Source organism: Onychostoma macrolepis, chromosome 12 (genome assembly GCF_012432095.1).
Source record: "Onychostoma macrolepis isolate SWU-2019 chromosome 12, ASM1243209v1, whole genome shotgun sequence".
In the NCBI taxonomy this organism is placed as follows: Eukaryota; Metazoa; Chordata; class Actinopteri; order Cypriniformes; family Cyprinidae; genus Onychostoma; species Onychostoma macrolepis.
In genome coordinates this window covers 16,962,002-16,979,577 of record NC_081166.1, presented here as the reverse complement: position 1 = coordinate 16,979,577, position 17,576 = coordinate 16,962,002, and the positions used below count along the sequence as shown (strand labels likewise).

Here is a 17,576-nt window from a genome sequence, read left to right as displayed (position 1 = left end):
AGGTGTCATATGATGTTGCTAAAAAGAACATTATTTTGTGTATTTGGTGTAATGCAATGTGTTTACGTGGTTCAAGGCACATTATTTTCCACATACTGTATATTATTGTTGCTCCTCTATGCTCCGCCTTTCTGAAACGCACCGATTTTTACAAAGCTGATCGTTCTGAGAAGCAAGGTGTGCTCTGATTGACCAGCTATCCAGTGCATAGTGATTGGCTGAATACCTCAAGTGTGTGATGGAAATGTTATGCCCCTTACCATGTTGTGATGCCATGTCCTGGTGCGACAAGACTAAAACAATAAAACCCACTATAAATGAGGCACCTGTTGCATTCAGTGAGGACATAATTACTGATTATAATGACTCATACGGGCTTTTTACGCGTTGCGCCGCGCCGCATAACATAACACCACATGTCTGCATTTGTGATTGTAGAAACGCCAAACAAGCACTACTCTACACTGCTCAAAACTCACGTTTGAATAGTCAGTAGCAAATTCTTTAAATATCGAAACGTACTTACAGGCTGTGAGTCAGAAGCACCAGACTGTCCTTGCGACCTTTCATTGCGTATACATTTAGTCGGTGTTATGCAAATCTTTATACACTGTGACGTAGACATGTGGGGGCGTGTTTCAATGAGCCGTTTTAGGAAGGCATGGCAGAGTCTTAACTTTTATAAAGAATATCTCTTTTGGTTTGAGACTTTAATCTTTGCAACTTTACAGATCTTTTATATGCACAAACAGCTTGCAACACTCCAAAGACAAAGGAAAACACGAAATCGCATCATACAACCCCTTTAATGCGGTAATTTCCCTTACTAACTTAAAGCTCCTGGAAATCAATTCCAGGGGGCAAATATTGCCCCTTAATGAAAATGTTGATTTCTGATCCTGGTACAGAGTGATCTGGTCTTGTTGTGTGGTTCAGTCAGAGAACAGAGAATGCTTTATCCAGGAAGTTCTGAAGAAGTAGCTGAAAACAGTAGATTATAGCATTGCAACTTCTACAATTCTTCTGCAAGTTTCAAAACATCACTTTGCACTTTTCTTATTGCAAAACTACCTCTGTGAAATACTTCACAAAAATTGTGAGGGCTGAAACAGGGCTAGTGATGTCATGCATGCTGGTTAGTAGCAGGTGGTGATGGTGGCTCTGATGGAAAGTGTTTTTTGAAAGCGATCTGGTTCTCTTTTCAGTAGCATTCTTTTTATTTTGCCTTTTTGTGCTCTGCTGACATGTTTTCTTCTCATATTTTTGGATTACCGTCATTTAAAAAGTTTAAATGTTATGGCCTAAAACTTTGCCATTGACAATGTTTTCTGCCGGCTGTGCACAGAATCAACAATCAACTTTCGAGAGTGTGATATACTGTTTCCCACAAATGTGAATCCTTTGAAAATGTCAGATTAAAAGTTTGTGGATCCACCTTATGGTGGTTTGGATGCAGTTTTCTTTGCAGTACAGGGTTGTGCCAAATTCTGAATTTAAGAAATGGATTCACAAGTGTGAATTTGGATTACAACTTTCACACAAGAAATTTCTGTTGAATTTCAATCCTTTTTAACTCATTAATTCTCAACTGCGCATGTTTTCTCTTCTTTCACCTCAATTCAAATTCAACTAAAATTCATGTATTCTCAATTTAACTCTGAAAGATGCACAGCCCTGTGGATTTAAGTAAATAAATAAATAAATAAATAAAATATATGATAAAGACAATCTGCATACTAATCCTGTATTTTCAGGTGAGTCAAGCAATACAAGGACAAGGAAAAAAGAGAACCTGCCATTATAGAGAAAACCTGTGGTACATACCTTGTTGCCGATGGCTTTTTTAGGTGGGAAATTGAACGCGTCGACTTGTGGGAATTGTGGCCGCAGGTAATTGTGCAGTACCCTGAACTCAGCGTAGCGCCGATACACATTCCACTCATTGTCCAGGATTCTAATGTAGACCTGGAAAAATAAATACATAAAATGTCACGGGTTACGGTGATGAGTATCTGATGTGTCATTTGGCTCTTGTTAGTCTCATTATTATTTGCATCTGTTATAAATCAGGTCTCCCGTGGTGCCATAGCCAGATAGACACAAGGGACTGTATCTAGAAGTGCATTGCAGGGACAACAACACAAGGAGGGAGCTAGAGGGATGCTATTTTCACGCCTCACTTTCTCCTTCAGAGCAGGACAGAGGATCCTGGCTCGAATTACCCAAGCAAGACCTCTGATCACAGCAAAGTGGCATGCTTAAGTCTCTTGAACAGACAGCAGCGAGTCCACTGGGGATGCAGAGCAGAGAGTGTGTACGTCTGGCTTTAGTAACAGGATCTCATGAGAGGTTAGACTCTGACAGCACGTTTGCACCTGCAAGGCCTCACTGATAGTGTCAAACTCAGGCTGTTCACAGACTACTGGTGTCACAGCGTCAGTGCAATCACTACCCGAGAAAACAGAGACATACACTGTCATTGGGAATGGTAATTTTTTGTTTGTAATATTTTTACATTTAGACATTTTTAAGTCTCTTACGCTCATCAAGGCTGCATTTATTTGATCAAAAATACAGTAAAAAACAAACAAACAAAAAAACTGTAATATCATGAAATATTACTGCAACTTATAATAACTGTTTTCTATTTAAATATATTTTAAAATATAATTTATTCCTATGATATCAAAGCTGAGTTTTCAGCATTCATTACTACATCACATGATCATTCAGTAATTATTCTAATATGCCAATTTGGTACTCAAGAAACATTTCTTACTTTTCTCAATGTTGAAAACAGTTGTGCTGCTTTTATTAACAGAACGTTCAAAAGAACAACATTTATTTGAAATCATTTTAACATTATAAATGCCTTCACGGTTACTTTTGATCAATGTAATGTGTCCTTGCTGAATAAAACTATGAATTTGTTTTAAAAAGAATCTTTTGAATGGTAGTGTATATTTCAAAGAAGGTGACTTCTAAAACACCATAGCGTCTTATTACAATTGACCCTTCACAGGGAGTTTGATTGACAGGCGATCTGACCAATCATAATGCTGAATCTGCCATTTTTGTCCGTCAAACAAACCAGACAAGAGAGTAGATTAATGTCAGCTGGACTTGAACTTGAAAAATGATGTTAACGTCTTTCCGCGGTTGAAACAAGATCATTTCTGATGTTCATTCATGTTTATTTTCATGTTTTAAAGCTGCAGTCCGTAACTTTTTTTTGATTAAAAATTATCCGAAATCAATATTTGAACAAGTACATAACCAGCCAGTGTTCAAAACTATCGCCTTACTTTAGCCCGATTCACAACGGTTAGCTTATGATAATGTTTTATAATTTGAGTGGTACGGGTAGGTTTTCACGGGAAATGCGTCATTACGTCACGTCTGTAAACAAAGAAGTTGTCCCGGCTAGTAGGCTATCGCATGTGAGGATCCTGCAGGTAGCGGATCATTTATAGCCTTTTCTCACAGCAACTAGAATAATTAAATGTATAATTTTGATGGTGGATTGTAACCCAGAAAGGTTGTGTATGTGTTTATAAAAAATTTGAAATTATTAAATTATATTATATTCCAGTTTTAAATGTGCTTCTGTTTACAGATAGCCTGGGATTACACAAGATTTGTATTTTAAAGACAACCAGTTCGAAGGGAGCATAATTTGCTTTTTGGGTAAAAATAATTTCTTAATATGAAATTCGAATGGTATGACAATTACAGATTAGACCGTACAGAAATTGAAATCTACACGCTAATGCACACTATACTCATAGTCACGCAATGCTGATGTTGTTAACATTAATAATTTGAGAATAAAGTATAAAAATAATAATAATTTGCACGGTTTGATGTGATATGAGCTAATCGATCGTTAGATTAAATCAACATTGGTAGCGCAATTTATTGTAATGCTTTTTTCCTCAGTTGGTCAGAACAAACATGGCAGACTTAGTACAGTACATATCCACATCGGTGCGGTGACTGCCACGCATACTCCTCAAAACATTAGATTCATCTGGGCTGGAGCCGTGCCACAGCACAACAAACGCAATAAAAATAATTCCTCAATGAGCTGCAATTCCAGGTTTTCAAACAGAGATGGCAACAAAGAGGCAAAACTTACTGACTGCAGATTTAAGTAAATATGAGATGATGATTGGTTCACATGTCGCCTGAACTGAGGCACTACACCAATCCGTCACAACACATTACAGAGCCACAAAATGGTATTTGTTGTTTCTTAAAAAAATGACCAAATTTGAAAGCTGAGACTTTGTTTCATACCAAAAGTAACCTGCTCTGTCTTGTCTGTCAGCATGTTGTCAGTTTTCTCTTTGCTCTGCAATGTCTTTTTCACTGCGCAAGAACATGAGAGTGTTAAGAACACTCATTACGAACAGTAATGAAGGGGGAGGGTCTTTGCATGTCATGATGTTAATTAATAAACCTTTTCATATGAACTACAAATGAGGTTTCATTTGTCACACGTTATGAATTTTGAACTGTTTGCATTTGGGTCATGCCAAGACCACACATAACCAAACACCTCTTGTGATCCATGATCCAGAACAATAATAAAAGGGTACCCACACTTTCCCATAGTGCACTGGGAGAATAGACATGTAAAAAGCAGAATGACTGTAAAAATCACATTAGAAGGACTAGGGTGGTGAAGATGAGAGTGAGCAGAATAACAAATAAGGCTTAGTCACAAGCAGCAGGCCATTACAGTTTCACTCATAGCCATTATCTTTAATAGCCTGTGCTCCGTTTGAGTTCAGTCTGGTTTGGCGCGTTCATGAATATAGGATGTTGATGCTTTATAAAGTTTAATTTAATTCTCTTTACAAATTAGCTCGATAGCAACTGCTTTATGCAAATCTTATTTATGATTAAACCTTGAAATTCTCTAAACATATTAATCAGAGGGATATTTCAAAGAAGCTGCCACAATCATATTAAGGCACACAGAATGATGAACATACACACAAACACACACACACACGAGAGGTTTTATGGCCTTAACTAAAGGAAATCAAAATGACAAACTGACGGTGTATTAAAGCTATCATAATCCCATAGAGGCGGTCTCATTAGCATACATATTTATGGCAACAAATCATCCTCTAAAGAGCAATCACTTCCCCCTCGATAATCGCAAATTAATACCATGAAAAAGTGTTTGAGGAAATCCAGCTCTCACTTAAAACTCTTTCTTGACAAAAATAAAACCAACCTCAATTAAAATGAAAGCTTATGGCAACATGCCAAGAAATTCTGGAATTAGCCCAATCAAACAAAACAACATTCACAAAAAAAAGGAACAAGTATTTCACCTGCAATTCACTCTCACTAGTTATTAACCATTAAACATTACAACCTAGATTTTAATTCCATCATGATGTTCAAGTGTTTCCGCAGGGCATTTCTAGACAGTTTCTAAGGTGTTCTGAGTGGTTGTAGCACACTGTTATGCGATTACTAGGGTGATCTGTGCGGCTGCTATGCAGTGTGGTTTTAGCACACAGCTAAAGTGTTGTGATTGGTGTTTGCACATTGCTATACATTTACAAGGTGTTGCTATGTGGTCTAGTTAGCCACAAACTGTCCTGTAATTCCAAGTCAAAAGGTAATATCAAGTAAATAGGAAATATGGGCAAATTAAAAACAAATACATTAATCTGCTCTAATTAATCTAGCACTGAGAATAATTAATGACAATTTACGAGTGTCAGTGGGACGCACTAAGTCACCAGTCTATTTATTTGGGCATTACTGTAATGTGTATTAGACTTGTGTACCTTTTCAGATGTCTTTTCAGATTACTTCCACTACGGACAGTATAATGGAAAAGTCTTTTATCTTTTTTGAGAAACAATGAAAGAAAAGAGCAGCCAGTGTATGATTCATACTAAAAGCAAATGTCAGCCTGGGGGAGGATGCTAATATTTAGCCCAGCTATAAAAGCATTTACAATATCTCATTATATCCATATTGAGAGAAGATGTGTTCCTTATGGAGAGACGACAAGATGCGGAGAAAAAGCATATTGTGGCGATTTACCACTAACACACACACACACACACACACACACACACGCACACACATAAATACTCGTCTTTGTTCCAGCTCAGATACCTCACACCATATTCGTCGGGCAAGCGTGCGATCTTGTCTGAAGATGAAATGCAGGGAATTAATGTCGGTTTGGCAGCATGTCTAATTGGAGTTGCCCAGCTGTGGTAAAAGCTGTGGTTTGACCCCTTCTATTTCGGGTGGAATCATATAAGGAGGCCTCCTCCTCATCTCACGCTCCCTCTTTCTACCTACAGAGACTCCACACATCCTCTCTACTGAGCCATTGAGCTTAACTACAGCTGTCAGTGCACAAATCACTGGCTGCCGGAGTGCCGAGGTCTCTTCCTGCTGAGGGCTCCCCGGAGAGATTTGTCTTTTAGTCGATCCTAGAATTATGTGCATTATTCTAATTTGACCACTAAGGGATATTTTGAGCAAAAATGGAAATGCACAAACCACCCGCAGGGTTCATTTCACCCATTTTCCATCAACAAGCTTCAAACTTGCCATTCATGATGCTCCTCTAACTGGCCTCTACCCACATCTAACTGATAGCGATGCAGCATCATAGGAGCAAATGTGTTGTTGTATTTAATATTAGAGCGGCTGTGAATCGCCCACAGGCAGGGTCATCTTCAGGGTGGGACAACAAGGAATGTTGGGAGGCTCACTAAGTTTTCGAATACACCAACAGATATTCAGTAAAACTGCAAGACTATGAGTGTGATCTCGCACTTACACAACAGTTCAGTAAAAAAAAAAAAAATGGTAGCACTTTAATGTGTCCGTTATACAGCACTTTACATGTATTTACTATAGAAATAGCAGTTACTTATACATAATTACTGGCCCAAAAATGGATAGTTCAAAAATGAAAATTAAGTCATTCACCCTCGTGTTGTTCTAATGCCCTATGACGTTCTTTCTTTTTCAGACTGCAAAATGATTTCTTTGTTATGTTTAGTGCGTACTTGTCCATATAATGGCAGTATATCAACAAAAAAGATGCAAAAATATCAAAGTGGTCCCATGCGACACATGCCGCATATTCCAAGTGTTCGGGGGGTATTCAATAGAGTTTGGTGAAAAACAAACAGAAATTTGACATATTTAACAAATATATTGACTGGCCAGTGGTCTCTGTGCACTGTTCATGAGACTCTATTAGCATAGCAGTTCACTATGACTCGCCCAGGAAAAGCACACAAGTTGTGAAAAATCAAGATTAATAAAAACACGACATGAGATTAAATCCATCTACTTTATTCTCTGAGGTAACTATAACTGCTCGCAATAAGTTATTGCATTCATCTGTCAACTGTCATTTTGACCATCACGGCAACCAGAGTTCAGATCCAGAGATATTCAAATCAGTGAAGAACGTTTTTAGCAATCTTGATTTCTCACAACTTGTCTGCTTTTCCTGGGCGAGTCGGAATGAACCGCTGCCTAATAGAGTCTCATGAACGTGCAGTTGTGCACAGAGACCAACAGCGCAAGTCAGGATATTTGTTAAATAATGTTAAATTTTGGTTTGTTTATCAAACCCTATCAGATACTCCTCCAAACACTTGGAATATACGTCACGTCGCATGGGACCACTCTGTGATTTTTAAAAAGCTTGATACTGATCGCCAAATACTGCCACTATATGGACGAGCATGTGCAGGACATCAGACCTTTGTGGTCTGAAACACCTTGTAAAAATCTTTCATTTCTGAAAAATGACAGCTGTGACTCCATCTACTTTTGGAAACTGTTAATGGACAAATTAAATAAAATGGTGAAAAGTGCATTTTAAGAGAGTTATTAAAAGTCCAGCAGAGACCAAATTAGAGGACCGGAACCAACAGTTGTATTATACTGAACAGAATTTCGATGGTCTGTCCAAAACCAGGTTACACTACGTAGAGCATCTTAAATAACTCCATTCACAAGTAAAATCTAATTATACAGTTTTGAGTGATTCTGGAAAGCACACTCATCATGGTACACAGCCCTACAATTTGACACCCACCCCCAAGTTCACTCTACACTCCAGTTCTACCGAGACAAAACATTTGCCAAATTAGGCAGAAAATAGAATCCATTTGGAAGATTGCTGTGCCAGAGTCATGGTGTAAAAGGAATGACAGAGCCAGCGAGAGAAATGAAGAGAGGAAGGAAAGGAGGAGAGGGAGCAATAAGGAGGAGTGAGAAGAGTTTTTCATTAGGAACATTCAGCCACAACACCTGTCACCTGTGTGCAAAATGCAAGCAGGTGTGTGTGCATGTCATCTTCAAAGCGTAACCATTATCCTTCCAGATGACATTCAAGAACCTCAAAATACGAGTGAAACCCAGTAAGCACTCGCGGTAAAGCATGGTTACATGCATGAATGGTCAAATTCGCTTAGCTTTAAAGGAACACTCCACTTTTTTTGGAAATAGGCTCATTCTCCAACTGCCCCAGAGTTAATAAGTTGAGTTTTACCGTTTTTGAATCCATTCAGCCGATCTCCGGATCTGGCGATAGCACTTTAGCATAACAGCATAGATCATTGAATCCTATTAGACCAGTAGCATCGCGTTCAAAAATGACCAAAGAGTTTCGATAGTTTTCCTATTTAAAACTTGACTCTTCTGTAGTTATATCGTGTACTAAGACCGGCGAAAATGAAAAGTTGCGATTTTCTAGGCCGATATGATTAGGAACTATACTCCCAGTCCAGCGTAATAATCAAGGAACTTTGCTGCGGCAGCAGCGCAGTGATACGCAGCGCCTGAAAGCAGTCCCCAGCTATATTATAACTGGGTAACTGGCTGGGGACTACTTTCAGGCGCCGCATATCACTGCGCCTGCTGCGGCCATGTTACGGCAGCAAAGTTCCTTGATTATTACGCCGGAATGAGAGTATAGTTCCTAGCAAAATCGGACTAGAAAATCGCAACTTTTCATTTTCCGCCGGTCTTAGTACACGATATAACTACAGAAGAGTCAAGTTTTAAATAGAAAACTATCGAAACTCTTGGTCATTTTTGAACGCGATGCTACTGGTCTAATAGGATTCAATGATCTATGCTGTTATGCTAAAGTGCTATCGCCAGATTCGAGATCGCTGAATGGATTCAAAACGGTAAACTCAACTTATTAACTCTGGGGGAGTTGGAGAATGAGCCTATTTCCAAAAAAAGTGGAGTGTTCCTTTAATATGCTCTCTGCAATCGAACAGGAAAATAGTCCTAAAGAAACAAAGTAAAATTAGAGCAGCTAAAAGACAGACCGCATTGAATCAGTATTAATGTTATATTATACCTAATAATACACTACCATTCAAAAGTTTGAGGTCAGTAAGTAAACTTTTTTTTTAATATACATAATTTTATTCACCAAAAATGCATTAAATTGATCAAAAAGTGACATTAATGACAAATGAAAAAATATTTCAATTTCAAATAAACGTTCTTTCTTTTAACTTTTTATTAGGAGTCCTGAAAAAATGTATCTCAGTTTCCAACAAAAATAGTAAGTAGAGCAACTTTCCCTACTGTTTTCCCCTGTTTTTAATAATAAGAAATGTTTCTTGAGTAGCATAGCAGCATATTAAAATGATTTCTGAAGGATCATGCAACGCTGAAGACTGGAGTAATGGCTGCTAAAAAAATTCAGCTTTATTGTATTTTTTTTTATTTTAAAAAAACATTTATTTTAAATTGTATTAATATTTCATACTATTACTGTTCTTACTGTTATTTTTGATCAAATAAATACATCTTTGTTAAGCATAAGAGACATAAATTATATTTTAAAAGTATATTAAAATAGGAAACCAATATTAGAAATTGGAATAATATTTAACAATATTACTGTTTTTTTTCTGTATTTTTGATCAAATAAATACAGCCTTGATGAGCAGACTCCATTAAAAAAAAAAAAAAAAAAATCTTACTGATCCCAAATTTTTGAACGGCAGTGTAATAACTAGCAGTGAAGAGAAACACATAAAATAACTGAGGAAAAAAATATATAATTGTATTATTGTGATAAATCTAATAATACCATAAATGACCTCACCTTATTTGTCACCCTGAAAAATAACTAGGGGTGTCAACGTTAACTAATTTGCCAAAAAAGAAAAAAGATTAATTTGCGTTAAAAAATATTAACGCGTTAACATTTTTTGATTAATCGCATGCGTTAAAGCGTTGATATTTTTTTACGCAAATTAATCTTTTTTTTTTTTTGCAAATTAATCGTTTGATAAGGTTTGACCCCAACTTCTTCCCGTCATCGTAGCGTGGAAGGTTATCTATCATTGTGTGATGAGGGTACAGCGGAGCAGTGTTGTCAGGGTAACGGCACAATTGGGCTATTTTGAAAATACAGTCGTGGGAAAAAATTACAGAGCCGTGGGTTGCGTTTTTTGGGCTACTTTTAAAATGTACCACGGCCGCCCAAAGTGTATATTTTACTATTTTACTAATATTTTACTTACTTTTACTAATGTGTATTATACTTGGAATGTATCCCTGGCAACTTAAGAACGGAGAGGCGGTAACATCACAAACAACGTGAGTTTCAGCAGAGCATACATGTTAAGGCTTTACACAGCAGAAATAAACATGACAACTGCCACTATAGATTATATAATAAACACACGATTACGATAGGATATTTGTATGTGATTTTCTTGAGAGGATGTGTACATCTGAAATGCTAATTTGTGCAGCGATATAAAAGGCTATAAATAGCATATTTTAACAACAGTAAACGACCAAATTCCACATGTGATTGCAAAAGGAAGTTATTACAAACACTCAATGGTGTTTGAAGTAAGTTCTGAGTAAAAGTGTACTATTAATCTCATAAATTATCTTATGAAGCATGATGCTAATAGCTCTAATGCACCTTCAGAACAGGTCCAATTCTTCTTCATAATGCATTTTGTCATAATACTTCACATAAGGTCGCAAGAAATGTTTTGTTATTTACTTAGAAATACTTTTGATAATAGTTGGGTAAATGTATACTGGGATTGAAGCGATGTGGCTTAGTAAACGTTTTATTGCCAGTATAAAGGCTGATAATGGCTGAATAAAAACAAAAGAATAATAAGGATTATGTCTCATACCTGGCAGAAGTGTGAAAGGTTTCCTTAAACTAGTTTGTCATGCATTTCTTTATTTCAACAAATTTACAGGTAAATCCTAGTACTTTAAAATTGTGATTAATCATGATTAATCACAGTCCAAGACTGTGATTAACGCAATTAAAAAATTTATCGATTGACAGCACTAAAAATAACCAAAACAGCAAACCACTTACAGTTGAATGCTGCCGAAATAACAGAATAAAATAAGAGTCAGAAGGTAAAAATAATCTAGGCATGGAGCTGGGGTGCCATCCTCAGCCTGACCTTTCTGTCCAACATACATCGATCTCATTTTGTGTAAGATCTGAGGCGTGATGCCCTCTAAAATTCTGGCCACCATGGGTCGAGTCAAACAATGCCGAGAGCCAGCGTAGGCGTGAGGGAGCGATGCAAGCAGGACTGAAGAGACAGCAGCAGATGGGCCCATAAATACCGTTAGTCTGGGTTAGTGCGATCACGCGGCAGCATGTGAGGAGGGCAATTAGTGCTTGAGCGCCACTAAGAACTTTATTAAAGGTGTGATTGCTGCTGATCACAGCTGGATTTAGAGGGAGATGTAAAATGATTCAATAGGAAAAATAACAGATGGGGAATTGTGGAAATAAGGCAATGGTTCACAAGCGGTGAGTCACGGGTCTGTTCCGATTGGACAGCGAAAGGTTTTGTTTCAGATTGGAAACAAAAACCAAAGCTAAATGCAAATAATAGACTGTAACAAACCTGAAGATCATGCATGTTTAGTACAGCAAAGTAAATACCCTTATCAACTTTTTAAAAGGAGGTGAAAATCATCCCAAAAACCAATGTTGTTGATGTCAAAGGTCATGGTCCCAATCAAACTCTTAAGTTAACCAAATTTAGCTTACTAATTTAGATGCTAATATGGACATGTTGCTTGACCATATTTACTGCACTCTGGGTTGTTTTTACTTTAAAGATTAGGTCATCTTAAATAATAGTTCACATACAGCTTGTACTAAAGTTGACTAAATTTGTTTAGTGTGGTCAATTAATGGCTGCTGAAGGCATGAAACTATAGAAATGTTTCATGCATACAAACAACCAGAATTAGAAACCACAATCTTTAAATTTTCTCCTCAGTATATGCAGTTCCCGCAATATTAATAAATGCCAATGCAGGATTATTTACTTTTGTATAATGGCATTAGATCCAATATATAATCTGGGTCATGAAGCAAGACTAGTTGAGACAGCAAAAGTCACATGTTCAAACAGAGAAGAACTTTCTACCACTGTCAAAAACCTGGACCAAAACTGACTATCCAGCCCATTCATATCCAGATTCGTTCAGCAAGAAATGCAGACAGGTCATTTCACCTGTTGGTATTGCCCATTTTATTTTCCTAAATTAACTTGCTCCTGATATGATACTATGCATCTCATACAGATCTCTCTCAATTTCCCAAGCCCCATCCCAGTTTATAGGCAATCTGCTCTGGGCACATTGCCTTTAAGGTTAAGAGAGTGTGATACTATAAAGATGCAATCTGGACTAGTATGAGCACATGCACCACACAAACCATCAAACGCTCAAGTTCAATACAGCCAAAAAAACATTTGGATTTTTGTCCATTTAACTTTGGCTAAATTGCTTTTTAAACTCCCAATTGTACAGGGGGTTAAATATTTTGAATATTTTTAAATATACGGAGTCACAAACCTCCCAGTTTTCATCCAAAATATCTTAAATTGTGTTCCGAAGACGAACAAAGCTTTCATGGGTTTGAAACGACATGGGGGTAAGTGATTAATGACAAAATTTTCATTTTGGGGTGGTGTAACCTTTTAATGCGCCTCTTGTAGAGCGATAATCAGTTGTTTTAATACTAACTAACTGACCAAGAGGGGGAGAAGATAAACCATAAATAATTTTATACATCAAGCATACATTTGCATACTTAATCATGTTTTCCCAATTTAACAAATTATATTTTTTCAGTACTGGACAATGATGATAATGTACCGATTTCTTATCGAAGACTTTAAGTGTACGTTTTTATAAGGACTCTAATGGTTTTAGAGTCACTGAACTTGCCTGAGACCAGGTGGTTAAACAGTAAGTCATGTGAGAAATACCATAGAATACATATACATCTTAGCTGCCTCTAATGACATATAATCTGTAGTAAATTTAAAATTATAGAGATTAAACTTAACCTGCTTACAAACCTTTTTAACTTGAGCTTTAAATGTAAGTTTAGAATCAATCGGTATTCCCAGATATTTACGTATATTGAGGCACTACCTGCAGCCTCACCCCTGACACGTAAACATCCGGCTCTTTAATAATACTGTTAGACTTAGAGAAAAACATACATACTGTTTTGGACACATTTAGTTTAGAAATTCTCTTTCAGCCATGCAGACACATTAACCATAGAATTCGTAAGTTCTTTTGCAACTTATGTCATACTATTACCATGTATATAAATTACTGTATCGTCCGCATACATTTGTATGTTAATGCCAGGACATGCAAGATGAAAATCATTTATATATATATATATATATATATATATATATATATATATATATATATATATATAGCATAAAGCATTGGACCCAAGATAGATCCTTGCGGAACACCAGTTGATGAACCTAAATCATTGGATAGGTGATTTTGTACTGATAGATATGTAGGTATGTACAGATAGATATCTGATAGATATGACTCTATCCAGTTACAGTCATGGCAAAAAATATCTTTGGTAAATATGACCAAAGAAGGCTGTGAAAATTAATCTGCATTGTTAATCCTTTTGATCTTTTATTTAAAAAAATTCACAAAAATCTAACCTTTCATTGGATAATAAGAATTTAAAATGGGGGGAAATATCATTATGAAATAAATGTTTTTCTCAAATACACATTGGACACAATTATTGGCACCCTTATAAATTCTATAGTATATTCCCATTCATATTCACAATTTTGAGCACTCCAGGGTGATTATGAACATGAAATTATCCAGCCATGGCTTCCTGTTTCAAAGAAATATAAATAGGAGGGAAAACAAAGCCCAAATTCCCTTAATCATCCATCACAATGAGAAAAACCAAAGACTATATTTCTGATGTGCAGCAAAAGATAATTGAGCTTCACAAATTAGTGAAGTGGCTTTAAGAAAAGAGCTAGAGCAGTGAAAATTCCTCGCCAATAAGTAAAAAATTCCACCATCAGGGCAATAATTAAGAATTTCCAATCAACATAAAATGTTATGAAACTGCCTCGAAGAGGACGTGTGTCCTAATGCACGGTGAGAAGGAGAGTTTGAGTGGCTAAAGACTCTCCAAGGACCATAGCTGGAGAATTGCAGAAAATAGTTGAGTCTCGGGGTCAGAAAACCTTAAAAAGAAAATTGTCAAACAGCACCTACATCACCACATGTTGTTTGGGAGGGTTTCAAGAAGAAATCTCCTAGCTCATCCAAAAACAAACTCCAGCATATTCAGTTATCAAACACGACTGGAACTTCAAATGGCACTGGCTTCTATGGTCAGATGAAACAAAAAAATTAGCTTTATAGCAGCAAACACTCAAGATGGGTTTGGTGAACACAAAGATAAAAAGTACCCCGTATATACAATGAAATATACTGCTGTATTTTTGATGTCGTGGGCCTATATTTCTGCTGGAGGTCCTGGACATCTTGTTTAGACACATGGCATCATGGATTCTATCAAATACCAACAGATAAAAAAATCAATAAGTGACTGACTGACACAAACCTCAAAAACAACACAAAAATGGGTCACTGAGCACAAAACCAAGCTTCTGCTGGCCATTCCAGTCCTCTGACCTGAACCCTATAGAAAATGAGTGGGTGAACTGAAGAGAAGAAGCACCAACATGGAGCTGGGAATCTAAAGGGTCTGGAGTGATTCTGGATGAAGGAATGGTCTCTGATCTCTTGTCAGGTGTTCTCTAACCTCATCAGGCATTATAGGAGAAAATTTAGACAACTGGCAAATGGAGGTTTCAAAAAGAATTGAACAAAAGGGTGCCGTTAATTGTTTATTGGCCAATGTGTATTAGAGAAAAACATTTATTTCATAATATTTCCCCCTATTTTAAATTCCTATTATCCAATGAAATGTTAGAATTTTGTACATTTTTAAATAAAAGATCAAAAGGATTAACAATCCAGATTAATTTTCACAGACTTTTTGATCATATTTACCAAGGGCGCCGATATTTTTGGCCATGACTGTAAGTGTATGTAATGAGAAATTAAAACAAGATAACTTAGACATAAGGATTCTATGATCAACCATGTCAAAAGCTCTCTTTAAATCAAGGAACACAGCTCCAACTACACCACCTTTATCTAAGAAAGTTGTAATATTTTCTATAAAAAACAATTAGCAGTTTCCATTGAGTATTTTGCTCTAAAACCAAACTGTATCAGATGCAACGAAAATGAACTACTAAAGTAACTGCTAATCTGTTCTGTAACTAGTTTTTCCATAACCTTAGAAACAGTGGGTAAAATGCTAATTGGCTAATTATCAATAGAAAGGGGATCTCCACTTTTGAATATTGGAACAACAATCGCCGACTTCCAAACACTTGGGAATTTCCCCTGAGAAATTGATAGATTAAAAACTTTAGTAATAGGTTTAATTAGGGTCAAACTAGACTCTTTGAGCATAACAACATCCATGGCATATTTATCTTTTGCTCTAGATCAGGCATCCTCAAATCTGGCCCACTCCTGCAGAGTTTAGCTCTAACCCTAATCAAAAACACCTGAGCATGCTAATCAGAGTCTTCAAGATCATTAGAAAATCACAGGTAGGTGAGTTTGATCAGGGTTGGAGCTAAACTGTACAGCAGATTGGCCCTCCAGGGAAAGATTTGAGGAACCCTGCTCTAGATGATTTAAGAGATCTAATTGTTCTCTTAACATCAGAATCACTAACAGGCCTTATTCTAAAAACAGGCTCCACTGTTGTAACCGGACAGACATTAGTATGGCGGAAAAGGCGGAAAACAAGGAGTAATAGTTTCTACGGAATCAACAAAACGATGATTAAAAATCTCTACCACCTCAGCTGGATTGTTTATTGATTTTCCCTTTACTTTAAGTTCTAGAATTTTCTTATCTTCATTTTGTTATCCTGTTAATTTTTATTTTAACTGATTCCAAATAATTTTGCCTCTTGCTTTTTCTATCATAGTGAGGAAAAAATCTGCTTTAGCTTTTCATAATTTCTTTACCACAGAGTTCCTTAACATAGTAAATCGATATCTATCATTACTCAATTTAGTTCTAAGTGAGATCTTTAAAGCATGATCCCTTTCTTTCATCAAATTCAGAATGTGTACATTTATCTATGGGACCAAATTCTTTTTCTTTCTATGATAAAAATTTACAGGTATAATCAGTAATAATATTTTCTAATCTTCCTCATATTCAAGATCCAATAATAGATTATCCCATTCTATCTGCTGAATAGCACCTTTAAAGTTCTCTTGTTTATTCTTTGGTATCCCAAAGGATTCACGTTTCTTAACAAATTAGCTAAACGTTGTTTAAGTTAGTTTCCTAGTTACCAGAATCATATTATGGTCAGACCAGTTAACATATTACAGGATTTCAAAATTCACTCAGGTCTATTAGTAAATACTAGATCAATTTGACTTTTAGTAGAATTAGTTATTCGAGTAGGTCCACTAATTAATTGTTTAAGATCAGCACTATCAGTTATCTGCTTAAGATTTTTCCTAGTAGATTTATCTTTCCAGTTAATGTTGAAATCACCCATGATAATTACCTCCTGGTTAAAATTCAATTCTTTCAGTAAAGTCTCAAAATTTTCATAGAAACAGCAATTAGAAGAAGAGGGACGATAAATTACAATGACAGTAAACACACATTTGTGGAGATAAGACAATGTTTAAACCAATGCATTCCAATTCCTGGCAATTCACCCATTGGATTTCATTACACTGAATAGTATCCTTTATATATATCATTACTCCACCACCCTTGGAACCTTCTCTATCCTTTATAAAAATATTAAAACCAGGCACCTGAACTACTGCAATAGAAACCGCAGTTGTATATTTTTAGAAGTAACATTTCATAATATTTCTATATTTCAGCCCTTTCCTTCAGCTTTCTAAGACTTTTTTCAAAACTAAAAACTTCCATTAAAAATTTGACCCCAAAGTTTTGAATGGTACACACACATATATATACATACACATGCACGCACACACACACATACACAGTATATTTAGGATACATTTCATTCAAGATATGTCACATCCTTAAAATAATTGAGACATTTAAAAAGTTTAAGCAGGCAGTTGAAATGACTTAAT

At 36.2% G+C, this 17,576-nt stretch overlaps 1 protein-coding gene across 3 annotated transcripts in view; it reads right to left on the bottom strand.

Moving 5' to 3' along the window:
* Window positions 1-17,576, bottom strand: part of snx29 (sorting nexin 29) — a 152,465-nt gene that overhangs the window by 34,876 nt on the left and 100,013 nt on the right. For all 3 annotated transcript variants that reach the window (XM_058792899.1, XM_058792900.1, XM_058792901.1), the window contains one exon: window positions 1,825-1,965. In XM_058792899.1, coding sequence (XP_058648882.1) covers window positions 1,825-1,965 — 141 coding nt within the window. The remainder of the gene's footprint in view (window positions 1-1,824; window positions 1,966-17,576) is intronic.